This window comes from Athene noctua, chromosome 25, assembly GCF_965140245.1.
Source record: "Athene noctua chromosome 25, bAthNoc1.hap1.1, whole genome shotgun sequence".
NCBI lineage: Eukaryota > Metazoa > Chordata > Aves > Strigiformes > Strigidae > Athene > Athene noctua.
Window position 1 is genome coordinate 6649413 of NC_134061.1, and position 26972 is coordinate 6676384.

Sequence of the window (26972 nt, forward strand, 5' to 3'; positions counted from 1 at the left end):
TTATAATATTCTATAATTATATAGTTATAGTATGTAATTTTATAATATTATATAATTTTAATAATTAATCAAATAATCCAGCATGTGTTAAAACTATATCTTGGGGAATTCAGATCCACAAAGATAGTAATCTACCGGCAGTTCAGTCAGTGATGGATACGGCCAACAGAAAATGATCTTGAATTTCAGGTTCAATTTTTCCAAAAACAGGAAGAAAAACCAATAAAAACCGTGTTAAAAAAAAAAAAAATCTCTTCATGGTGCATTGGCTACGTTTCACTCTGGTCACCTTTCATATTCAGCCTTGCCACTTCCCCCACACCTTTCACTTGCACCTCATGGTCGCTTTAGCTTGCTGGGCATATTGCTCAGTGTCAGCAGCATGAGCAGGGAGGCGAACAGCCCTGGCCAGTCTCACAAGACATCATTTTACCAGGGACTAAAGCGATGACAGATTCCTCCCAGCATGGGCAATCCCAAATCACTTGAAGTGTGCAACGAGTCCTGGGTGTCTTGTGCCAGCCCTCACAGGCCCAGCTGCTGCACCGTGCTATACCTAGTTCCACCGTGGTATTTGGGTCACTGGAACAGTGCTGGAAAGCTTGAAGGAGCAATAAATACATTTCATTAAAACAGGGAAGACTGGCAGATGTAATTTTGCAGATCTCATTTTTTGTTAAGCCAGCTTGTCTTATACTGGGGCAAATAAAGCCTTGCTGCCAGTGCAAGTGCAACTGAACCTGGAAGACTGAGTAACATAAGGGTGCAAGGTTGGCTGCTGGAGGTAGATTTTTTGCAATTGAGACCATCCAGTCTGCTCAGAAAAAGCAGATAAGCTTTAGGACAAACATGCTCCCATTTGAATTTGAAATAGAAGTAGCAAATTGACAGATAGCTCAGGACAGTGAACAGAGCAGTACAGCAGGGCCATGTTAATCACTGGAGATAAGATCTCCAACACAGGGATGCGACAGGCAGTCTAACAGATCCTGCTGTGGCACCTTCCCTCTCCCTGCAGACATCCTGGCAAGCGGGTAAATGCCACCAGACCAGTGGAGTGGCCTCACTTCCAAGGAGGCATCTGCAGCTCCAGCTGCCGGCATCAGTGCCTGGTCCACTCTGCTGTTGAGGACGCTGAAACAAGCTGATGCAAACAATGCTGCTGACATGTACCTCACTCTTAAAGAATATAAAAAATAATGAGATACAATCTGCTTCTCCATCCCCTTTTGGGTGTTTTCCAGCCCCAAAGAAATATGTTTTTTTGTTAGTTACAGGTATCAAAACCATCTTGTGAGAAGATGGCAAAATTAAATTCCCAAGGAGAAATTTTGCAAAAGCACTAGAAAAGGCAGAGTTAGGGCTGGATTTTCTAAATAGCAGAGTGTGCTGGATGATGAGTGCAGACTCGGTAAAAAGAAACCCCACAGAAGAGATCCCTGTCTGGAGCCTATGCTATACATTCCTGAATGCCACTATAGTCCAGAGTTTACTGGACTATAGGAAACTCCTGGGACCCCTCTGATTAGAGTTGACACTCTTACCTGGGCATAGGAAAATGGCCTCAAAAGTACTACACTGTTGTAATTACACTCCATATGAGCAACACCCAATCAAGCAGGCTACTATGGACTCTGGCACAGAGTTACCAGGCTGGAGTGAACGGCAAATTGCATCTTTTCTGTCTGCATTCAGTCCTCACACTTTTTCCTGGCCTCTGTTAATGGCAAAAGACTTGATAAGGTTTTGTTCAGATTACTGCAGAAGGTTTTAGGAAAATTCCTCTATGACATTCTTCAGAGGACTCTCCCCACCCTCCCCTCATCCAGTTTTCCCTCTTGGGGGACTCCAGCTGGATTGACAGAAGACGACAACTATCCTGTGGGTGCATGCAGCTCCCGGGGCCTCTTTGTGTCAGGCTGTTCTAACAACAAACATATCACAGCCCCTGGAGCATCCAGTCCAGCCTGTGAGAAGCAGAGAGAGGTAGTAAGGCACGTCCATCTATTTATGCCTGCATTATCCAGTTGATGAAACATGGATGAAAACTATTTTTACTTTTTTTTTTTTAAAATTTTGAGATCCCCCATATTGACAAAATGTGAGCATGAGGCAGACTGACATCCAGATTTGACTTGGAAAGCAGTTCATAATTAACCTATTGAACTAATGAACAGAGCAGTACGGTTGTCTGCATTGGTTTGCCAAAATTAGACCTAGCAAATGGGTGTTTATGCAGTGGAAAAGGGTAGCACATAAAAGTTCTGTGCCTAAAATTTCCCAAAGCATCTGATGATTTTGTCTAATTCTGATGGAATTCTTAACCTGACATGTTTCAGAGAGACTGACTGTGAGGGAACTGACCCCTGGAAAAAATCAGGAAAATAGCACAGAGTTTTGCTCGCATATTTTAAGATTTTCCTATGTAAGTGTTAAATTATGCATACAGTTCAGGGCTATATTAGTGCCAAAACAGAATCTGTCTTAATACATTTATGTATCAAGCAGGGCTGCCCAGTAAATAAATGCAGATTTCCAAAGCCAGAGCTTTTAAGGCCTGGATATTATAAACTCTAAAAACTATCTAAAAGATATTGCTATGGGATTTGGGCTTAAGGGGGGAATGCCACCTCAGTAGAAGGCATTTAAGGCTCCTAACAAGTTCCTAATGCTGGGCACATGGATGCAAGGTGCTACATTTCTTTGCAGAATTACTGCAATTTCATCTGTTCATTGACTGGGGAAGGCAATGTCATTTCTTGCTCCCTTGGATTTGTTGGAGGAGGCTCTTCTCTTTCTGTTTTCTGAATTTCATCAATAAAGTAAAACTGAGATGTGATTGGCAGGCAGAAGGCACAAGGAACTCAGTCCTGCATGGAGAACTGAGCCATGCTTACTCATTATGATAACACATTATACTGCAACGAAGGCATGAGTTACCAAACATACCCAATGGACTGCATGTACCAAAAATCCATTGAGGTCAGTATTTCATCTCCAGCAGTCATCTGTGGCTGTTCTCCGGGGAAGAATAAAAGCATAAGGCCAATATACTTGCCCAGGATGTTCTCTGAACCTCCAGGCATTTGTGTCTCAAAGATCACTGGGTGAATTTTTTCCCTCTTATTTCTGTTTCTATCATATTTTCCTGGCATCATTGCAGAAGGGAGGGGGTTAGTGTAATGGTAAAGATGTTGTTTGACTTCTTTTTCCATTGGTCTGACTTTCCCCACCCTTGTTGTGTCCCTTTACCTGGTACATTTATGAAGAAGGGAATGATGGTCCAAGCATTTGTGACCCTTCTGGCCACAGATCAGTCTCAAAACTGGCTGCGTTTGTAGTGCAGAAACGTTCTTAATTTGGGAAGATGTGAAGGAAGGTGCAATGTGTCTTTAAAAAGCTTACTGCCCAGGAAGACCTGGGTCCAGCACATCACCCAACAGCCCAAAAAAATTGATAGATGAGTCTCCAACATTCTTATCGTGTCTCCCCTTCTCTTTTTCTCTGCTTCCACAGCCTCAAAATGCTGAGAGGCGTGCTGTGAGGTCTGGCTTGTGTAAGGGAGTCTGTCAGAGCTGGGACATGCAGCCCCATGGCCTGCAGCTGGACTAAGTGAGGAGTCTCCATCAAGCATTCATCTAAATGTCTTGCCTCTGCGGCATGCCCTCAGGTTCGGCACGCCTTTGTTTTTAAAGCCACAGTTATTATTATCAAGAAAGCATGCAAGGAGTTGGGGAATACTTTGTGTGCCCAAAAAAGAGGGGGGGGGGGGGGGGGAGGAGAGAGTTTCTATGATTGTTGGGATTATGCTTAGAGAAACAGGGAGACACACATTATTAGGGTCTGATCTAAATAGAGCATCAGGGTCTGTTTTTTTGGAGAGAGAAAGAAGTCCTGTAGCTGTGAGGGGAAAATGGACTGATGCTGGCAGAGCAAAGGAGTTCTGACAAGGATCCAGCTTTTCTTTTGGTGCTGCAAGGCTTTAAACTACAAGCCAGAGGACAGCAATGGAGAATGCACCCATGGGGGTTTGAATGCTGCTGTTGAATGCATATGTCTGTAGATTGTTTGATAGAGAAAATCCCCACACTTGGCTTGGGGTTTCTAAGAGAGCAGTGAATATGAAATCCTTTTTCTCCAGTAGGTGCTACACAGGAATGACCTGGGGACACATTAGACAGTGATAAGTGACTCTCTCCATCCCCTTTTATCCTGTTTACAATACAGAGGCTTTCCTTGAACAAAACCCTTTTTTTTACTCTCCATGCTCCTGGCTGTTGTGTCTAAAGGAGCCAATTTGCTGAAGAACTCCTCCTGGAAGGACTTGAAGTCTAACAAGAACAGACGCTTGGTTGCAGCATGTTGTTTCTGGCAAAAATCAATTTCTTCACAAAAGAACAGAAATTCATTCTTGTATTTCAGTGGTTGCCACTTCATCAAAACTCTTGTGATACTTCTAAAAGCTCTGGCCAGGAGGGAAATACCGGCATTTATTTTCATTCAACCTCTCTATTTCCTGAAAGTGTTTGAAAACAGGGTATAATGACTCAGATAAGGGAGAGCAAAGAACAAGGACTGAACATATTTGTTATCGTTGCAGTTAATGTTTTCTATTGACATGCCGTTTATTCTTAGATCAATGTGATTTCTGTGGATTGAGGGACTATTAGACATCCAGGGGATAGATAGTCTTTTTCCAGAGACTGGGCTCACTGAATGACAGGGCAGGGCAGACAAAGGAAGTTTCATGCACTGTCTGAGATGCAAAGAATGGATCCACAGGAACAAGAATCTCCCATCGATTAAAGATGTGTAGTTATTTCACTCATTTATATCTGTGTGATGCTCAGTGACTTGTTCTCATGTGACTAGAATGTATTCTTCAGGTGCACACCATTAACTGTAAATGAGCAACATCAGAAAAAAACACCACTTTGGAGACTGTTCCAGGCTCAAGGTTTCACATTTTGCCCAGTGTCACATAAGAAGGTGTTCGCCTTAACCCTCCCCACCTCTTAACATAATTTCTCATCTTCTCTCCAATGTCTGTCTTCCTTCAATATCTTGAATTTTTGCAGTAAAGTTATCTAGGCTTTGCCTAAGTGAAGAAAAGTGTGGAATATGGCTGTGGTTGCTGAAGACAGCTTATGATTTGAAAAGTTGTATTTAACTGTATCAGAACATTTTATTTAGATGGACCCGGTTTACCACATTATTGTTTGTGATGCAGCAGGTTTCTCTCCATACCACAAGTGGGACAGGTAGCATGAACCCAGAGAAAGGTAGCATCAGTCCAACATCAGGGAGAATTCAAAACCTGAGGAACAAGAGAAAAAGACAACATTTAAGAGAGGGAAGAAACAGTGGAGAAGGGAAGAGCTGAGTGCTTGCCTGGTCCATGAGGGCAGAGACTACACTTACTAATTTTTAAACGACTGATCTTGTGGTATTAAGTTGAATGCTTTACAGAACACATGTCTTTCCCATTTTTTCCAACCAAGCTCTAATTAGAATAAAGTTATGTTTCTTGACAAGAACTATTTTCCATTAAATTACACTGTCAAGTATGAATTATAGTCCTAATTTTAGCTTTTTAATCAATCAGTCTTTGTATCTGTATTTCTAATGTCCTGGTGTCCTGACTAACTGGCCTGTATCTATTGGGTTTTTCTGATAATCCACCTTCTCCTTGATTCTCTCATAAAGCTGTAGAAGTTCAGGTGGCTCAGCAGACTATGACCATAAAGAACATCAGGTTTTGTAGTCCAGTGTATAAAAGAAAGGTTGTGGCTTCAACTGCAGTCGATAATCTGGTCAAAACAATTAAGAAACTATGTACAGATGAGCTAACTGAAAGCTGTCTTTCATACAACCCCAGAGCAAGGCCTAAACTGCCAGCCCTGTAAAAAATGGCAGAGGAACCTGCTATTACACAATGAATGTGTGATAACCTGTTGTAGGGAATTCAGTCTGTCTGAAGGTAAGTGGAAAAATCAGGATTATTAAGAAAACAAAGCTATTTGCACAGTGGATGACCTAAGCTGACCATGACCATGACCATTTGTGAACAATCCTTTGGAGTTAAAGTAGTTCTCTGAAAATGAAAGACTCAACAGGACAGGTAGGCAACATTCAGAGAGGATGGTGATGATGATCAAAGAGCTGGAAAAGCTATTTTAGAAGGAATGCCTAGGGGTAGGGTTCCTTTTACTCCCTGCTCAGTATCTGCACCTCCATGTGCCCTATGCACCTAGAGCCCCCCCCTGCAGTGCTGGGTCCAGCTCTGGGGCACCAACAGCAGAAGGACACGGACCTGCTCGAGTGAGGCCAGAGGAGGCCATAAAGACGATCAGGGGCTGGAGCCCCCCCTGTGAGGACGGACTGAGAGAGTTGGGGGGTTCAGCTGGAGAAGAGAAGGCTCCGGGGAGACCTTAGAGCGGCCTCCCAGGGCTGAAAGGGGCTGCAGGAAAGGGGGGAGGGACTCAATCAGGGGGGTAGGGATAGGATGAGGGGGAATGGTTTTAAACTGTCAGAGGGGAGACTTAGATGAGATGTAAGGCAGAAATTCTTCCCTGTGAGGGGGGTGAGGCCCTGGCACAGGCTGCCCAGAGCAGCTGTGGCTGCCCCCTCCCCGGCAGGGTTCAAGGTCAGGTTGGACGGGGCTTTGGGCAACCCGGGCCCGTGGAAGGTGGCCCTGCTTGGGGCACAGGGTGGGACTGGATGGGCATTAAGGTCCTTTCCAACCCAAACCAGTCTGTGATTTTATGAAGCGGATGCAGTTCATATGACCAAAGACACCTGTCTTAGCTGACAAGGTTTTCACTGACCGGGATGGGAATCTAAAGCACCTACTGCAGGGTGTGGACACCTGAGAGACCCAGGTGTTGGTTGGGGTTGGAAGGGGCCGTTAAAGATCGTCTACAGCAAACCCCGTGCCGTGGGCAGGGCCATCTCCCACTAGATCAGGTTAGCCGAAGCCCCATTCAAGGCGGCCTGGGACCCTTCTGAGGCCGGGGGCGCACAGCTGCTCTCACGGGGCGGTCTGGGTGCAGCTCGGGCACCCGCACCGGGACGGCCCCTCTGCGCCTGGCAGAGACGGCGGCGAGGGGATGTGGAGGCCCGTGACGACGGGCGTGGGAAACGCGAGCCGGGGGTGACAGCCCGGCCGGTGCCAGAGCCAGACCGAGGCCTGGATCCCGCCGGGCCCCCGCGACCCCCGGCGGCCCGGCAGCGCCCCCTGGCGGCAGCGCGTGCCCTGCGGGAGGCGGGTCGGCGGCCCCGGAAGCGGAAGTGGCGGCACCGGAAGTCGCCGGGACCGGAAGGGGCCGGCGGCGACGTGGGCGGCGGAGCGGAGGCGGCCGGGCCGCGCCGCCGGCATGGAGGGGCTCTACCACCAGACCAACAAGTGCGTGAGGTGTGGGGGGGGCTGTAACGGGCCTGGCCCCGAGGGCCCGCGGGGAGCTGGGGCCTGCCCGCAGCGGTCTGCCCGAGGGGCCGCGGGGCATGAGCCGGAGGGCGGACACCCCGCCTGCGGCCCAGCGCGCTCGCAGCGCCCTTTCAAAGCTTTTCCCGCATAAAAAAATCGTATCCCACCCCGGAGAGTTGCCGAGAGTCCGTGTTTGGGCCGCGGGAGGAAGCAGAAGCCTGTCCCGGCTGGCCGTGTGTCTGTCCGGAGTTCCAGCCTGCTGTTAGCCACGTCAGTCCGAAGGCAAGCAGAGCTGCTCGCCTCGGGATTTTAAAGCACAGGATTGCAAGTGTTTGCTGAAAACAAGTTATTCTGTTTTCTTGCTGCGCATTTAAGGCGTACTAATTTAGTAGGATTTTTATGACAGCAGGGCTTTTGGGGTGTCTAGCAGGAAGAATTTAAACAACCTCGGGAAACGTGTGACTCCTCGGTGATAAAACCCACTGTTTCACAGAGAAGGGTAATCTGGTTGAGATAGAAGTGGTATGAAAATTGCAAAATAAGGCAAAAAATCGTGCAGCTCTGTGTGATGTGGAATAACTCATGGGAAAGGTGAAAGGAGATGGTTAATCCAAATATTGCTAATTTCTGTGGTAGTGGGTTTCTTTACTGAGCTCTGTTGAAGGAGGTGGTGTGTTAAATAAGAGACTTTAATGGGATAATGATATAGAGTGACCCTATAGGGAAGAGCGGGAAATCCTGCTGTCAATCTAGAAATGCATACCCGTAGTAGTAACTGTTATTGATAGGGGAATAATCTTGTCTTGTTCCCGTTTCCATATTGCATTATCCTATGATCACAGGATGGTTTGGGTTGGAAGGGACCTTAAAGCCCATCCAGTGCCACCCCCTGCCCCGGGCAGGGACACCTTCCACTAGCCCAGGTTGCCCAAAGCCCCGTCCAACCTGGCCTTGAACCCTGCCAGGGAGGGGGCAGCCACAGCTTCTTTGGGGACTGTAGTCACTGAGTTGTGTTTTTGTTGTAGTGTGTGTTGTCAGTCTGGGGATACTCTGAACTTTTAAACTCTTTTCCCACCTTTTCCCCAGACTTACTGTATTTTCTGGCATGGGAAGAGTCCTGGTGAATGTGAAGTATTTTTTCTGATCCAGTTGTACATGGTCTGCTTTGGCTTCTACACCTGGATTTCTAAACAGGCATTTTAAGAGCAATGCAAGTTGCAAGCTGTCTGGGGCATCCCAGAGAAGCTGACTGTAAATAAACTACAGAACAAGTGTGGGTTGCAAGATACTGGATATTGAATTAGTTCTCTAGTTAATTCTAAGTCATGTGGTACTTATGGCCTACTCAGTGATCTCTTTAGTAGCACAGTGTTGTGATTTGAAAGGTAGCCCTGATAGTTATTAAAAAAATTGCAGAACTGAAGAATAAATATTTTATTACTCTGTAAGGTAAGTTGGTTTCAGAGGTCTGGCTTCATAAACATTTGTGCTGTAGTTATCAAACAGTACATACACCAGAAAAAGAGTCACTGATGAAACCAAAATGATGATCTCTTAAAATTTCTTTTAAAAAAGATCATGATATTCTTGTAACTTTTTAAGTGTGTTTCTTGAAGTCTGAATCCCAGCTGCTATGAGATTGTTTGCACCAAGTATGGCCAAAGGTCTGCCTGTCCCAGGATGTGTTCAGCATTGTCTAACTGCACATCTCCAGGAAACAGAGTAGGAAATGGGCAAACATGCCATACTTCTGTTGCATATTGTCCCAGTCTCCCAGAAATGTGAGGCTTGGGGGCTTTTTGAAACAGGAATTTAACAACCATCAGCCTTTGGTGTTTCAGTTTTGTTTTCCTTTGCCACTGCTTGTTCAGAACAGTAATTCTCATCGGTTTTAAACTTTTGATTTAATTTGATGCCTCTGTAATTCCTATATTGTAGAAGACAGTGAAAATCATTCTCTATTCACCTTTTCCTGTGCCATATATGCTCTAGGATATCTCCCCAGTGTCGTCTCCAGTCCAGACTGAATAACTGTTTCTTGTATAGAAGCTATTCTGTACTTTTCATAATCTTTATTGTCCTTCTCTGAGCCTTTGCCAGTGCTTCTGTTTTCTTTTTGAGAAGGGAGGGACAAAACCTGTGTTTAGAGTTGATGTGCACAACCTGTTTATGTAGTGACATAAAGGCGTGGTGTCTCATCAGCACTCTTGACTTTCCTGGTGTACGCAGGTAGCGTTTCACTGCAGATCTGTTATGAAGGTCCCTCTTGTACCCACTCTTCTCCCAGTTGGATCTTCCCTTTGCTGCACTCGCCTCCTGGGAGTTCCTAGTGTGAATCGGAACTCTTGTCTCCATGATTGTCTTGAGTAGGTGGATCTTAATGGCTTCCAGCATGCCAGGTGTGTGGCACTGGGAGAGCCCCAGCGCAGGTTGTACTTACGAAAAGAGAGCTAGAACTGAATTGGAAATCTTTGAGGAAAAGAAAGCCCTTTCGCCTTGATTTTTGTTTTTAAACTGAAAGTTCTTTTGTAGATGCATATTAAGTGAAGTGAAGAACTGGGTTGGTTTTCTCCGTTCAGTGATAAGCTGTCTGCACTGAATACGATGTATCTGATTCCTATTCTGTTCTAAAAAGTACTTTTAAGTAAAAGAAGCCAAAAATTGAGGTATTGAAAAATGATTTGATTTTATAACTGTTAACTGACTTCTCCCGTTAATTTACTCTTTCTCTTTTGATAGGCAAGTCCATGAGGTCCAGTCTTACATGGGGCGGCTAGAGACTTCAGACAAAGAGTCAGTACACTGTAAGTAATTAATTAGTGAGAAAAGTCCCACTCCAGTACTGATTTGATTTAGCTTGCATCTTTAACGTTGTATGCTTTGTCATTGTATTTACAATGATTATTGGAACAAATTTGGTTCTTCAATCATTGTGTATCAACTGGTGAGACATCACCAATTTGGAATGCATTAAAATTATTTTACTATTTGATTTCAATAAGGTGCTGTTTTATATGAAGGACAGAGTGGAAAAGACAGAACAAGAATTTACTTCAAATCATCTTCCTATTGTAATTCTTTAATTGACAGTGCTTGCTGTGGATGCTTCTACAGTATCTTGATATGGGAATGCCATCTATTTTTTGGTGCTGTTAGATTTTGGTACTCATTGTCAGGGTATGCTGTAGAGGCTTTCAACATAAACAGGTTAAAAACCCCCACACTGATGCTTTCATGGAGTTATAATGAACACATTGATGTGGACAGAACTGCAAATTCAGAACATCACTGGGCTAGTTTGTTAGAAGCACAGAAATGTGGTTGTGTATCTGTCCTGTTACTTTGCTGTTCCTTAAGTATCCACTAATTGGCAGTCTTCCCCAAAAGATGCTGAGTCCAGTTTCTGGGGAAAATGCTGTGATTTGGTGTGCAGGAATTTAAGCAGGATGATTCTGATAGTTCCTGTTTGCATCAGAGTCAGAACCTCTAATTCAGTCTGCTTACGAGAAATGTGTAGAACAACTAGGTCTGAAATTGCGTTAGTAAATTTGGACTCTAATCCTGTGCTAATAAAATGATGCAATAAAATGCTATGATAAGTTGGGGCAGGACTTTTTACCCCAGTGCAGAGTTGACAAGTGTAATTTGGACCTGTGTTTGAAGCCTTAATTCCTGTGTGAGTAGTTGCTAATGGGCCTCATCAGGAATTTCTGAAGTGCAAGGACACTGCATTGACTGGATACATTTATGGACACGTTGACTGACTTCTATTACTCTAAATATATTTGTGAAGTATGACTTCACTGTAGAAAGGGCTGTGATAACTTTCCTGTCAAAAGATTACAATTTGTCTACTGGTTCTGTTTTTTGTGGTCGCTGTACTACTCCTAGTACAATGCCAGACTTCCTGGACTGCTGCTCACTGGATGTGATTTTGGAACTTTTGGAAAATTAACATAATTTGCCATCTTGCCTCTGCTACTTGAGACCATTTCAAGAGAAGGGATTATGCACCATTTTACATAGTCAGTAAATGAACACACAGTTTCTCTCTCTCTCTCTAAAGTTACAGATACATGCTCTAGATATTAGTGTGTATTTCAGAATTTATGGGAAGAAGGATTATCTTTTGGCTGAAGAGCAGGAATAGGAACCAGGAAATCAAACTTTCTGTTGCAGCTTTCCTTTCCCAACTTTGGGCAAATAATCACTTCTTGCTCAGAAAAGTGCAGAATGAGCAAGATAGCAATATCATTGCTTGGGCTGGCAAAAGCTGATGTAATTGTCTGTCTGCTCTACTGGTTGCTTTTCTGTTAATTTTAGCTGTACTAAATGATGGAGAAATGAATTGGGAGAAATTTGATTGGTTTGTGTATATATATGTGAGTTAGTTAGTCTGGGATTCTGGGACGTCAAAGGGCAAGGAAAGGGGTTGTACGTGCTGTTTGCTTTTCTGGGTTCTGCTGAATGCGATTTTCTGAAAAGTCCTGAGAGACCGTGGAGTGATTAGTTTAGATTTTGGTCTAAATGCAAAATAAGAACAAACGGTGTCTGTAGGATTTGGTGATTATTTATACCGGGTCTGGCCATGGCAGTCTGAGACTTCAGGACTGTCCTCATGGCTGCACAGACGTGACGGTGCTTCTGTGCTCTAATAACCCGTCTGTGGACGTGCTCTGGGGGTGTGTACCTTCAGCCTGCAGCTCACCTTCTGTAAACACAGGAATGTCAGATGATTAATGACGCTCCTGTCTTTCGCCTTCTGTGCAATTCTTTAAGTTGTGAAATGCTGAACTGTGACATGGTTAGAAAATGTGGTTGTCAAATGAGGAAGGGGGTTGTGGCTTGTATCGTGTTTTGCTGGTCCATGTACAAGGTACATTTACAACGACTACAGTAACTGAAAACATAAGACTCTTTCCCAAGTTGTTTCAGTTTCCCAACTCATTAAAGTACAAGTGTATGAGTTTGCATATTGTACTATTGCCCCTCTGCTATTTCTGTGCAGATTATCAGAAGCAACTGCAGTGTAGATGATAAGAGGCAATTATTCTGTGGCCTTGTTCTCCCACCTGAAAGGGCTTCAGCCCTGTTTTGGCCATGTCTTTCTGAGCTGCTTGTCCAGTCTGCCAGTTCCTGTCAACTCTGAATCCTTCCCATCCTCTGTCAATCTCCCCTGCTGTAGGTGTGGATGATGTATATTAACTCTGTGTTAACAGTTTTCAGAGGTTTAAATTGCCGTTGTTGTGAGAAACATTTTGGCTATTGGCTTGTGTAAGCAAATCCTGCCAAGGGAACGGGAAGGGGCTGCAGGGGGGAATGTGGGAGCTGTAAATTCTAATACATGGAGCTGGTAGGGAAGCAGGCTCAGGTATCTTGACTTTGGAGGGGCTTTTCTAGCTCCCTTCTCAGAGGAGGAGGGAAAGGCAAGAGTCTCAAATTATTGAGTTAAAGAAGTGGCTTTTCATGGTATGTATAGTTCTCCCTTATCTGATTTTTTTCATCCAGTAAGGACTTGCATCTGCCAGGTTTTAAAGATGGCTTTGAATGCTTCACTCAGATTGCAGTTCTTTAATACAAATTAAATCACACTTTTATTTCTTTGCAGTAGTAGAAAATGAGATTCAGGCAAGAATAGACAATATATTCAGCAACTTGGAACGTCTGGAAATCCTGTCCAGCAAAGAACCTCCCAATAAACGACAGAATGCTAAACTGTAAGTTCACCTTCTTTGCTATGATAGTGCAGTGAGGTCTTTGTAATTATTTTCATTACATTTATTGAAGCCCTTTGCTTTTGATTTGAGTGAAAACATTATACTTTGCATAACTGACCTCTGTGCTCTACAGTAGCAAAATTGAGGCACAGAGGCAAAATCACTTTCCCGCATTTAGCCACAGACTGGTGATGGAGCTGGACTGAGGGCTGTGTTCTGAGATGAGCAGAACGTGGCACTTCGAGGCTTAAAAATTTTCTATTCTATACAGCATTTGCTTTTAATGGCATTTGTGGAGGTAAGAAGTAAAATTAATTCAGTTCATGTAATTTTCTCTGGGCCATTTTCCTAGCTGTTGGTGACTAAAATAAGAAGGTTTCTAAAGTTAGCACTGGTTTGAGTAGGAGGTTGCACCAAAGACCTCAGGACTTCAGTTCTAATTTATTCTGTGACTCTACTATTAAAGTTTAGTCCCAAAATGTCTTTGTAGATACTAGGGGTAGATTTCATGTCACCTATATTAGAGGTCAGTATCTGAAATAGTCATCTAGGCTTTCTTTGTAGTCATCACATATTTAATCAGAGGCAGGCAATGGAGTTCTGGATGTTACTTGTTTTAGCCTAGTGGAGATGTTTCCTGTATTGCCTGCAAACTTTTAAATTCCTTTTAATAAAAACTCAAACTTAAGAACACGGTGCTAATTAATTAAACTTGAAAGCTAAATCTTTTGTGTGCACAAGGGTCATAAAATATAAACTGTTCAAATCCTACCATCTTTCCAAATCTGTGTTAAATGAGGAATATATATGTAACTCCTGAAGAGACTAGTCACGGGATAGGATGTCCAAGACCACTCAAGAATTCCACTTCACATTCTGTCATTAGCCTCCAGTTAATAATTGCCTGTTTAGTAGAAAAGCGAGACATGGAAGAGCTAAGTCTGGAATATAGACCTAACATTTTAATGCCCTTTATCTTCTAGATAAGTAGAACCCATCATTCTTTATTATTTGTTAATTTATAACACTCCATTGTTCCTATAAAAAACACCCGAAAAGAATGTTATTTTTATCCCTGGGAATTTCTTCCTGTTGTTGATTGTTTCTAGCCGAGTTGACCAGCTGAAATACGACGTTCAGCATCTGCAGACAGCTCTGAGGAACTTTCAACATCGTCGTTACATCCGGGAGCAGCAGGAGCGACAGCGAGAAGAGTTGCTTGCACGTACATTCACTACTAATGTAAATATTCTTTATTTTAGATCTCTGTGTTCTAGATGCCATAGTCTTCCAGAGAAGTTTCAGGCAAGACATAGACATGACTCTCTTAGATTGCTGCTGTGAGATGTAAAAGGAATAAAGATAGAAAAGAATTACAATATGTGTTGAAAAAGTGCAACTCTCTTATGAGGAAGAGTTGGGCTATTAAGAGTCAGTAGTAAAAGACTCCAGAAGCTGCTGCTCCTGTTTTATCTGGTGCAGTTCTACCTGACTTTATATAGCAGTTTCAAAAGGGTGAATGAGGTAGGTACCAAAGTAATGCATTTTACCTGGATTTGTTTCAAATGTCTTTGTCAAATCCTGAGATCTGTAAAATGTCTGGCTTCTATACACCCTGCTGTCAGTAGATGTCAGCAAGCTTTAATTTGTCCAAATATAAATCACACACCTGGGAAAAAAAAACCCTTGCTTTTTTACCTATAAATGATTCAAAAGTTTTTAATAATAGAAATGTGTTTCCACCTATTCTTGTTAATTCTCAGTTCCTCCACTGGGAAGTTCCCCCAGTGCAAATTCCTAGAGGAATTTTGTTCTGAGTAATGTGGATTTGCTTTCAGATTTCACTTTTCTGTAACTCAAAAGCTAGTCTTTTTTTGTTTTGGGTTTTGGTGTGGGTTTTTTTGTTAAAGGCATATAAACTAACATTCCTTATCTGTGTTGTCATTCACTGTTAGGGCAAGGAAGAATGAATGTGAGCCATCCAATTTTCTTGAGATTTGGGAAGTTTGATGCACTTCTCAAAGCCTGACATAAAGATGACATTTAGCATTTTGTTCACTATTTCAAAATTGTAAACAAGACTTGAAAGGAACACTGAAATTTGAAACCTGATTTGTTTTCAAAACACTGTGGTGTTCCTCTGCAAATATGGAGACATTTTCCTGTAGGAAAATTTGTCCAGAAATAAAACGCTTATGTGAGTGGAACAGTTCTGAAGAGCAGTAGCAGGCTAGCAAATGTCATTTTTTTTTTTCTCTTTTAGATGTTGAAAGGTGTCTCAAGATGAAAAAAAAAGTGCATGATTATTTTATATTTCTTTTAACTCATTACAAAAATGTGACTTTTAAAGTACAATGACCCTTTAATGGGAAAATGATGATTTATTTGTCAGTTACTGGCCTATCTTTTTGGTTAGAAGTTTACACAGTTTCTATTTATATATTACCCTACTTTATTAAATAGAAACGTCAGCTGAGTGTGTGAGCATCCTGAATAAATCACTGTGCCATACAGAATGGCTTTTGAAAGCTGTAGCACTGTTCTGAATATTTTGCTTAGTTCAAAGGTAAATATGATCTTTATTTTTAAAGCCTTCCCTTGTACCATTCTGGAGAAAACCACTAACAGCAGGTGAAAGCTATGATGCCATCTAGTCTCTGGGAGGAGGGTCAAAAATCTGCTTAGATATTTTTCTTGCTGCCTTGTAATGTAGAAAAAAGCTCCTTGTATAGGCAATGAAATCCCTGCTGATTTGAAGTTTAGTAAATATCTGAAATAATAACTATTGAGATGCAAATCTAAGTGCTTCTGCTCTGCAGACAAGACCTTTGTTTCAGCCTTAGTGTTTCACTGACATTTGATCAGAGATATGTATGCTGTCAGGGCTTCTTCACCCAGTAGCTTTGACCCTGCAACAACTAACAGCTCTGTCCTTTACTCTTCATTCTTTTACTGTAAGCAGAACACCCGTGTAGGCAATACAGCATCTGACACTGTACATGTCATTCCCATGTCAACATTTTTTTTTTTACAATGATCACCAGAGTCTACTCAGAGCAAGTTTGGTATTGTTACATGCATGTAACCTACAGCTGACAGTCAGATGTAGGGTATTAACCATCTTCTGCCCTAAATATGAATTCTGCATTTTGGCAGTTCTTGTTCTAGGAACATGGAAGCATGTTTCCACACTTAACCTCTTACCAGTATCATGAGTCTTGTCCGTAGAACAGTGTGGGAGTGATGAGCTATTATCTTCACACTCTGGATGAAATGCTGTGTAGAGAAAATTAAACTGGAGGCCTTTGAAAGACAAAATTGATCACACCCTCTGACCTCTTGTGCAATCCAGATTACAGAATTTTACCCAGTTATTTCCATTTCAAGATTTATAGTTTCTAGTTGAGCTAATGCATTTTTATTGGAAAAATGTTAATTTATTTTTATTTTTTTTTAGATAAAGCCTTGGATGTTGAGTTGACCTTCAGAGAACTAGATTTGTGTCTGTTTGCCCTCACTATCAGAAATTTGCACCATGTTGTACCTTTATAGAATGTCATCTCCCAGACGTGTTTTGCAGGCCTTCTGTCGCTGAGAAATGTGATGCTCAATCTTTCAAAAGTCTTTCACTTGCAATGATCAAATGACTCCTTGTTAAACACCTTCTGTTAGCTTTGATGTTCTCTCTTGAAATTCCCTTTCCTACATGCATCATAAACTGAGATTATAAAAAATTCTCCATTTTTCATCTGATAAAAATCTTTCAAGATCCAGTTGCAGTTGAATAGCTGATGAACTTTGCCTTTTGGCTTGTTTCCCATAGGCTTCTCTAAATTACTTTTTTCATGTAAATGTTAATGTTGTATGTAATATCCTTATGAGAAAATGGTTAAAACATAATCCTTCAAGTCCTGTCAAGTTTTTGCCACATTTGTTTCTGCATGTTGTTTTTCTGGATCTAACTCTGTCTGGGCAGTGTGAGCGAGCAGGCACGGTAACCAAGACCCTGCATTTCCCCCACAGGACTCTGACACCACCATACCGATCGACGAAACATTACAGTTTAATGAATCCCTCCAGAATGCCCATCGTGGCATGGATGATCTTATTGGCAGTGGGACCAACATCCTTCAGGGGCTGAGGGACCAGAGAGTGACATTAAAGGTGGGGGCATCATTTTTTACCAAAAAGACCCCACATTTTATTGTGTTTATGATGATCAGGCTATGTAAAATAAAAACATGTTTGTTTCAGTATACTGCTTCAAGCTGAGAAGGCTGGGAAAGGCCCAAACTCCATTTTAACTGAACCTGAAATCTTTACAATTTATCATCTCACTAGGAACACCTTTAAAGCTCTTTTTGTGGCTGTGTGGCTGACAGTCTTCACCTGCACAGTGGTTAGTATTTGGAGTGCTGAATGTTTATGTTTTGGTCCCTTATGGGTTTTGTTGTTTGGTTGGTTGTATTTTTTTTTTTTAATTCAAGTGAAGAACGGGAAGTAGTGGCTAGCTCACAGGTGTTAATTCAGGTGAGCATCACTCAGAGCAACCATGAAGCTGGCACAAAGTACTTAAGATAATACTCTCTCGGGTCTAATGGACCTTACACTATATCCTTCCCTGAATTATGTTAATGACAGCCGTATCTCTTCATGTCTCCTAATAACAGATACTTGTCTTTTATTTTAAAGACTGTTCAAAGTGATGTTAAATTTTGAGTGAATAGCTCAAAGATACAAAAAGTTTTTTAATAACAAGTGTGTGAAAAATGTGGTGAATTCCCTATGTCTGTTGTATTCATCTTCTGATGGGGATAACGTTGTCTGGTTTGTGCTACTGCTTTTCTTCTAGGACGTATCTGCCAGAGGATTTAGGCATTTTTAACTGTTAACAGAAATCTCTACTTTTGGTCAGGAGTCACACCTTAAGCTCCGGGGATGGCAGGCCAGGGTTTCACTGGCTGTGAAAGCAGTCTGCCAGCTGGCACACATACAGCTGAACTGCACACACATGTGGATCTCACCCTTGAAGGGCATAGGCATTTTGTTGGAGCAACTTCTGGGACCAGTGGTACCATTTCCTAGGTGTTCCCAGAGCTGGGTGTCTTCACAGGGCAGAGCTGCTAGGTGCTTATTTTAATCTAATGTTCATTGCTCTTCACAAGCCAGGTACCTCCTGTCCTGATCCAGGGGTCCAGGTGACCTGGCGTTCCCAAAGTGCTGCCCAGGACCACTGCAGGGTGTAACAGCAGAGGACATTTGTCCTCTGTGTTTAGCTCTGGATGGTTTTGGTGGCTTGGGGCATCCAGTCATTAAAGTGTACGAGTGTTCCTGTGCTTCACATGGAGAGTTTGGGTTGTTGATTGTACAGGCTGGTAAGTCACTGATTCAGGAGGGTTCCTGAGAAGAAGTGCATGCATCACAGGTCAGGAGAACTTAACCACATTGGGCAAACACAGTAGAGAAATACATGCAGAACCTGCTGCCTCAGAGAGTCTGAGAGGGAATACTATTTCTTGTAGTCTACAGGCCTGTCTTGTTTCTTTTGCTAGTTAGGTTGCAGTAAGGTGTCTGCATTGCTATTAGATCATGGTGGGCCTTCTGCGCTCTAAGCGCCCCTTACAACAGCTGCCAACTTGTAGCAAGGCAGTATACTGGGGTCAGAACTGTCAAAGTTGTTAGCATGTTTCTGCCCACTGCTGCCAGTAGTCTGTTCTTTTGTGAGCATCATATTCTTATGTTTGCAGGGGGATACTTTGTCTCACAGATGAGGAAACAGCTTTTCATATTCCTTTTCCCCTTAGCTTTTTTTACACTGTCAAAGACTTTGTTGCACATTTACAAATCTGGCAGAAGCAGCTAGCACAGCGACAACAGAGAAGGATAAATGGGTTACTTTGGAAGCATGTTAGTCTGTGTAACTTCTTGGGTGTTGCATATCGATAGACAGGTATGAACAAAGTATTACCAGCTTGTTGCAGGGCTTTAACTGTTCTAATTGTGCAGTTCCACTGTTCTGGCTGCAAGAATTGAAGAGTCTTCACTTTCCTATTGTTTGCTTTTATTTTAAAGCTTCATATTTGGTTCCTCTTCTCCAGGGTTTTCCTTTGTTCTGAAGTAGTGTGAAAAGATTGCTACAGAGACAGGAAAAGTGCTGAACTTGAAAGTAGTATCCAGGGGTTTAATGTGAGGTATATGAAATGAAGGTGAAAAATGTGATTATGTTTTACTAGCAGAGACATAATGTGATTTCAGCAAAGGGCCTGAACACCTACACAGCCTTCTACAGAAGAAACTGTTTATCTAATTTGATATTGCAAATCTGCATATTTCATGGATTGGGAAACTGTTTGTGCATGTATGTCTAACATAGTTGATATAAATTCTGTCCTCAGAGAGCTTTTCTGATCTTGTCAGGTTTGTATTCAAAACAGTTCCCAGATTTGCCCTTTTTATTCTTCTGAGACCAAAGATACAGTGGACTGTGAGAACAGAAGCTAGAGTTTTTATTTTAAAATAATTAAAGCATGGTGGTAGAGCACTGTGATGGGAATCTGTGCTATTGACCTTGCTCAGAGAAGAAATAAGTCTTACAGCTTTCTGAAGCTGGGTGTTCTGTTAAGGTCTTGGACCCACAAGTCAGTTTGAGAGACGAGCTCCGTTACGACTCCTGTGGGGTGACAGGGCTGTTTCCTAGCAGTGCCCATCTTTGCACATGTAGGTGTGGTGGAGGCTGGTGCTGGCCAGTGTCTCTGCCTGTGTGCTAGGAGCTGAGCTGTGGTGGTCAGTTTGTCTGGAAAGGTCTGTCTCACCTACCTGTACCACAGTGACTCTGTAGCTGTGAGTTCATTCCCTCCCTCCCACCTTCCCAGACAGGACAATACCCAGCTCTGAACTGTGCCCGGAGTACAGCCCTGTGCCTGTAATTCATACAGTTTCCTTTAACTATTGCTCTGAAATGAAGTAGGAGTGTTCCTGGTGCACTGCAGTAGTGACTGCCCCAGCTCGTTTCCCGTTACCCCCAGTCCTGCAGCTCGCTGTTTATCTCCCCGCGTGCTTACTGCTGACGTGGTAACTGGTAGGATCCACGTTCTTAATACCAACTGCTTCAGCAGTGAAGCAGAACTGAGGCGTGGGCCTGCCTGCAGTACACCTGCTAGCAGTCTTTGTTCAGTGCTTTTCTCCAGAAGGATTTCTTGAAATTGCATTAATTACACTTCTATATGCCTTTGCATTGCACTCTACCATTAGCCTTACAAGTTTCTGGACCTCCTTTTCCATCTCTTGTTGGTATGAGCTGTACTTCAGCAGGAGGGAAGTTTCACAGTACAGGTTGTCTGAAGAATCTCCAAGCTTTTACTAGACTGGGTCTCTGAAAAAGGATCAGAAAAACTCTTAATGCCTCTGTAGGGAGTGCTTTTTCTCTGAGCCACTCTTTACAATGTCTGTGCCCAGACAGTTTTGTATCTCTAACCACATTCCTGTTCATGTGTGTGAATTAATTAGTCTCATCATCAAGCTGTTTCCAGGGTCCCATGGCCATCTCCTCTTAAAACTGTACAAACTGTTGGCTGATTGTAAGTTCCATTATCAGAATTCCACCACTTGCCACCCATGATGAAATATTCTTGGACTGTGGAATAAGAAGTGTTGGACCATGAGATTAATTTTCTTTACTGTCTTTTTATTCTTAGGGTACTCACAAGAAGATCCTGGATGTTGCCAACATGTTGGGCTTATCCAATACAGTGATGCGGCTGATTGAGAAGCGAGCCTTCCAAGATAAATACTTCATGATTGGGGGAATGATTTTGACTTGTGTAATTATGTTTCTCGTCGTGCAGTACCTGACATGAGCTACTGAATTGTTGTCGGAGGAGATTTTCTTTTGGAGCAAGATGGACTGTCCTCCAGACTGTACTTTCCTCCGAGTGCTGCTTTGGATGAGCCCCTTCTGTGAACTTCAGAGTTTACAAATCACACTCAGACACGTCACGTGGAAAGCGCGTAGGGAAACAAATTTCTCTGGGGACGCTGTAGTTGAGAATGGCCCTATAAAAATAACCCTAGCCTTTACTGCTCTCACCTTACTGTCTGCAGGTTTAAGAATCTGGTTAAACAGGAAGCAGAAGTGAAGATTTTGCCCAGCTGTACTGCAAGGTAGGAGTGCCCTTCTGGGCAGATAGAGACAGGAGGATGCAAAGGCAGAGCATAAGATGTAGTGAGCCTCTCCTGTGCTAGCTGCAAGTCACCCTGGTCACTGCATTTAGCAATGGAAGAATGGCACTGAGGAGAATTTCACATTGTAGGCACGCTCCTGTGGACTAAGTGTGCAAAAAGCAAGGGGTTCCCATCTGCAAACTCACATTTTGCCAGAAGGATTTGTGGGGAAGGATCTTAAAGCACAGTTATAACTCAGCTGACTTTTTTGCTTACACATACAGTATTAACCAGCACAAATCTTTCTGTTTCAGGCTGAAATGCTTCCCATTTTGTCTGAGGTATGTTTTGGTACCTTTTTATGCCCCGCTGCTTCCCAGGGGAAGCTGAATGCTGTACTCCTGCCTGTTTCAGTCAGCAGCAAATGAGGCCTATGTCATCTCACTGTGCCTAGTACCAAATCCAGCCACTGAAAACTGTAAGACTCTGACATGTTTTTAATGCTAGTGCACATCACATTTCGGTGTGTTGCCTTCCTTTTCTGAGGTGGTTGGTTGAGGTTTTGTGCTCTGAAGTGGGTATTTTTTGAATCAGTGAAGCAGGCAAGTCCTTGCTGTGCTCAGATTCAGATTTGCAGTTTTTGTGTTCATAGAGCTGGAATGGGCTCTCCCTGCTGTTCTTTGTGTTCAGAATAACAGTGGGATCAGGGCAACAGACCTTTCACTTAAAATCAGTTGTCAGAATGGTTTCCTGAAGTTACGTGCCTTGGGATGGTAAACATCCCTCATCCTTGGAAGGGTGTTCTTTGTGTTACCTGTTGTACCTGCAGAATTACTGTGAAAGACCTCATACAGATCATCTCACAGAGGTGACAGCCAGCTTAGACCCATCTCCTTGGTTGTAGGGATCTATCCACATTTAAACATTCACAGTTATGAAATGCCTCATTGTTTAATATGTCACTCTTTTCCCTGCAGGCTGAGGGGGCTCTCTTAGAATGGCTGTCCTGAGATTTTGGGCATCATCCATTTCAATCAGCCTTCGCATACATTCCCATCCCTATTTGTGTACAAGCCTGGAGCATTTCCAGATGTCTAACAGTGGCACGGAAGTGTCATATTCAGATGATGTGGCATAATGCTGGCAATTCCTTCATTTTTTTTCTGTCTGGAATGGTTATGGGTCTCTTAATTAGTAAGATTAAAAGTTCTGCATTCTATCTTTGCTGCAATAAGCTTTGCTTTTATTATGTAGACTGTTGCAAACTTGGAGAAGTGGTATTAATAACTGTAAAAAATGGATTTCAGTTAATATGGGCAAGCAGAACAGGCTTTGGCTGGGCTTGTTTACAGTTGCATAACTAAAGTATTGACTGACCTGTGTGTTGTGGCAGAGCTTTGAAGCCCAGATGAGAGTACCCAATTTCATCAGCTGTCACAGGCCAGACAGCTTCCTGCTTGGAACCCGGGGCAAGAGAAGAGTCAGTCAGGATGAGATCTGTCAGTGCCTGGATGTTCCTATCGGATGGTTCAGCAGAAGAGAGCAGGAAAGCTCCAGTGATTGTGCCATCAGCACAGTCCTGTGTGCCAGTGCCTTCTGGCTGTCCATTTTGTGCTTTTCAGTGTGTTTGATGCTTTGGAAGTGTTTTGTGCTCTTGTTCCTCACTCTGCTAGGCTTTCTCAAGGGAACACATTAGCAGACCTAGTATACAATTGGTTTTCATTGGAGCCTGAGGGACTAGAGAATTAAAAGGAAAAGAGGAAATCTGCAGTGATGGACCATCTGTATTGCTGTATCTTTAATCTAAATTTTAGATCTAAATTTACCTTAAATTTATTTTAAATATGCAACCTGATAGATTTAGCATACTATGCACTGGCAGGATCATATTCTGTGAGATCAGTTGGGCACCGTGTAAGGGATCCTTACAAGGACCTGGACAGGCTGCAGAGGTGGGCCCGTGCAAACCTCATGAAGTTCAACAAGGCCAAGGGCAAGGTCCTGCCCATGGGTCGGGGCAATCCCAAACACAAATCCAGGCTGGGTGAGGAGTGGATTGAGAGCAGCCCCAAGGAGAAGGACTTTGGGGTGTTGGTGGATGGAAAACTGACTGTGAGCCACCAACGTGTGCTCCCAGCCCAGAAAGGCAACGGTGTGCTGGGCTGCCCCCAGAGCAGGGTGGGCAGCAGGGCCAGGGGGGGATTCTCCCCTCTGCTCTGCTCTGTGAGACCCCCCTGCAGGGCTGGGTCCAGCTCTGGGGGCACCAACAGCAGAAGGACACGGACCTGCTCCAGCGGGGCCAGAGGAGGCCACGGAGATGCTCGGGGGGCTGGAGTCCCCCCTGTGAGGACAGGCTGGGAGAGTTGGGGGGTTCAGCTGGAGAAGAGAAGGCTCCGGGGAAACCTTAGAGCGGCCCCCCAGGGCTGAAAGGTGATGCAGGAAAGGGGGGAGTCAGTCTTTGTTGGGGGGTGTAGGGATAGGATGAGGGGTAATGATTTTAAACTGACAGAGGGGAGACTTAGATGAGACGTAAGGCAGAAATTCTCCCCTGTGAGGGGGGTGAGGCCCTGGCACAGGCTGCCCAGAGCAGCTGTGGCTGCCCCCCCCCGGCAGGGTTCAAGGCCAGGTTGGACGGGGCTTTGGGCAACCTGGGCTAGTGGAAGGTGTCCCTGCCCGGGGCAGGGGGTGGCACTGGATGGGCTTTAAGGTCTCTTCCAAGCCAAACAGTTCTGGGATCCTACAATCTCTAGCAAATGTTTTTCTGTTCTGATAAACCGGTCGAATTCCACCTTGATTTTATAGCTGTATGGTTCAGTGTTTAAAGGATGTCGTGTGACGGTGTTTAAAGTTTGTGTAGTTGTGACCCATTGTAGCAGGATTTGTCTTACACCAAAGTGGGACTTTAGCCAATTTGTTTCTTTATTTGGCTTGTGGTAGGAGCCATAAAATAATCAGAACTGGATTTTTGTTCTGTTTTTGAGACTTGCTTGGCATTTTAATACATGCTTCTCTGTTCATTTATTTTGCCCTTGTTCCTGTGTGGCTAATTTCCCTTTTGTAAGCAGTGTCCTTGCTGTTTGTTGTGTCTAAAGGTGAGATGTGGGGCTTTGAAGGAGCCACATGGGTAATTGGATTTGATGATGTGCAACTTCAAACACATTTGTACTACATGTTAAAGTTCAAAGTGATTTCCAAGAGCACCTGTGGTATCTCAGACGGTGGATGTCACCCCGACGCCTCTGTGGTTGCAGTGTGCCATGTTGCTGCTGCAGCTCTCTGGGAAGTTTCCTTTCCTGGGAGGAACTACATTTCCTTCAGCAGAGCTGTTCTGCTCTCTGCGGCACAGCAAGCGTCCGGCTGCCGGATGAGCTGCGCTCTCATGAGAGAACACCACGGAATTTAACTTGCCTCTGGAAAAAAACTTTTTACCAGTATTTTATACATAGGGGGGCAATGGTGGGACATGATGTGATTCATGTGATGTGTTATGTGAATAAAGATTTTTCAACCAAAGTAAATTGTTGGGTTTTTTTTTGTTTGTTTGTTTGTTTGTTTTTTTTTTTTTTACCTTGACTAACATGTAAGGTGCTGAAATACTTTAAAAAGTTGGACAAATTCCAGTAGTCTGAACATTGAGGCAGGTTTGACTTGGCCGGACGGGGAGGCCCGGCCTGAGCTCAGAGTGAAAAGGAAGCTTCCAGGAAGGGGAAGCGGAGTCGGGTTGTTGCCGGAGGGTCAAAGCCGGCGCTCAGCTGGGACTGAGACTAGTGGGGGGTGCGGGGGGCTGGTAGCGGCGCAGGAAGCGAAGGGGCCGGCACGGGAGGCAGCCGGGGGCCTCCTGCAGCCTCCCCCGCTGGTTGCCCACCCGGGAAGGGGTGGGGGGCAGCCCCACGCGAGGGGGGTGTGCGGGTCCTGGGTGCCGAGGGAGAGTGTGTGCGCTGAGGAGAGGGGAGACGGGGAACGGGCTGGGTGGAGAGGAGGGCGCGGCAGAGGCGGCGGCGCCGGCAGGGCGGAGGTCGCGGGGCGCTGTGGCGGAGCCCGGCCTGTGCCAGGGGGTCCCGCTGCTCTGGGGGGTGGGGGCTGCGTGTGCGCTGGCTCCAGACCGGGCGCTCCCAGGGGTGGCTCTCACTGGTGAGACTGGTGGTGACACGGCAGCCTTGTACGGCCCTGGAGGTCGTGGTGGCTCCGAAGGGTGGTGGAACGGGGGTGGGGGGCAGCGGGGTGCAGGTGGGAGCTGTGCTGCAGGGAGGAGACCCAGGACCCCGGCGTGCTCTGCCCGCCCCCTCTGGCGCTGGAGAGGGGCCAGAGCTGCCCCTGCCCTGCCCTCCGCCTGCTGATGCCGGGGGGGCTGCAGTCCGGTGTCCTGCTCAACCTTCCTCCTGCGTTCTAATGAAGGATAATGAAGGAAGAACTTGGAGGGCAAAATGTGGCTGTTAATAAAGAGATTGTGGATTTAAAATGTGAGATCAAGGGTTTAGATTATCCTTCTCTTGCAATTATGTTTTATTTTGTAGTAATTGAAGTTCCCCACAGCTACAAAACACTTACTAAATCAGAAAATATCCAGCAAAGAATTCCAAGTTAGAAATTCCTCCAGTGATGCAGGTATAAACTAGATAGATCAGATCAGCCTTTGGCAGTCTGCTGAGACAGCTCTTCACAGTTGATCTTCTAGGGTGGTCCCCTAAAGGACTTCAATACGATTAGCAGCAGCTCAAGCCTAGAAATAGTATTGTTGCCTCAGCAACGTGCTTTGAGGTGTGACTGCATCTGTAGGAGAAATCTAGGAGGGTACAAAACAGAGGGGTAAAAGTTTTGAAACAGAAAGTTTTAGCAGTTAAAATAGAGTGAATTGTTCAATGTATATGCAGATTGGAGGAGGAGATAATGAATTAAGACACTTTGACTGGATGGGATAGAGTTTAGAGGGAAGATAGTACAGTAAGTACTAGAGGATGTTTGTACTTGTCTAGTAACCAAAGCTTAATAGGTACGCCTGTGCATGTATACTGTTTCCAAATGTTAACCCCATAATGCACGATTACAACTGATACGTGTTCAAAATCAACACCCCTTTCAGAATAAAAACCAGTGGTAACACTACCCATGACTGTAGTAACGATATTGAATGCCTCAAGTGTAGAAGAAAAAAACCTGTGAGCTATAACATAACCCAGAGGTGACGGTATCCTGCCTTCACAGTAACAGTGTAAATAATACAGAAGTTTTAATAGTTGCTCTGCAGAGGGTGCTCCTGCCTCACTCTGTTTTTCCTTGCCCAAGGCCTTCGGGTGCTGAAGCATTTCCCCCCACTCGCCCCCCCCTCAGTCCAGGGCCGGCTCTCCCTGTACCCAGCCAGCACCAGCTGCTGCAGCCCTGGGGGGGATTCTTGGCAGCACTCTGCCTCTTCCTCCCCAGGCAATCATTTGGCTCTTGTTCTTCTCCCACTCTTGGGTTTATCCTTGCACCTTGATTTAGGGAAGCGAAAAGCTAAGAGCAAAGTGGAATAAAACTGCCCCAGTACCAGAGAAGAACAGCAAGTCACACCAACATCCTGGACATGGGCAGTAGAAATGACGACCTGGCTGGAGTTCAGATGACACCAGACTTGCAAAATACAGGGCAGGAGTGTTGTCAGAGCCCCCAGCTGTGCCGGACGGCGTGAAGGA

At 44.3% G+C, this 26972-nt stretch overlaps 1 protein-coding gene across 4 annotated transcripts; it reads left to right on the forward strand.

Moving 5' to 3' along the window:
* The first annotated feature begins 7314 nt into the window (after nucleotides 1-7314).
* On the forward strand, nucleotides 7315-24803 carry GOSR2 (golgi SNAP receptor complex member 2). 4 transcript variants are annotated; one of them, XM_074926756.1, is made up of 6 exons: nucleotides 7315-7405; nucleotides 10166-10230; nucleotides 13035-13143; nucleotides 14253-14385; nucleotides 17167-17307; nucleotides 20838-24803. In XM_074926756.1, exons 1-6 carry the CDS (start codon nucleotides 7377-7379, stop codon nucleotides 20997-20999), a joined length of 639 nt encoding a protein of 212 aa, XP_074782857.1. In that variant the 5' UTR covers nucleotides 7315-7376; the 3' UTR covers nucleotides 21000-24803. The 4 variants fall into 4 exon arrangements, with proteins under 4 accessions (XP_074782857.1, XP_074782858.1, XP_074782860.1 ...); XM_074926757.1 differs by having other exon boundaries at nucleotides 13038-13143; XM_074926759.1 differs by lacking the exon at nucleotides 17167-17307.
* The last annotated feature ends 2169 nt before the right edge of the window (nucleotides 24804-26972 follow it).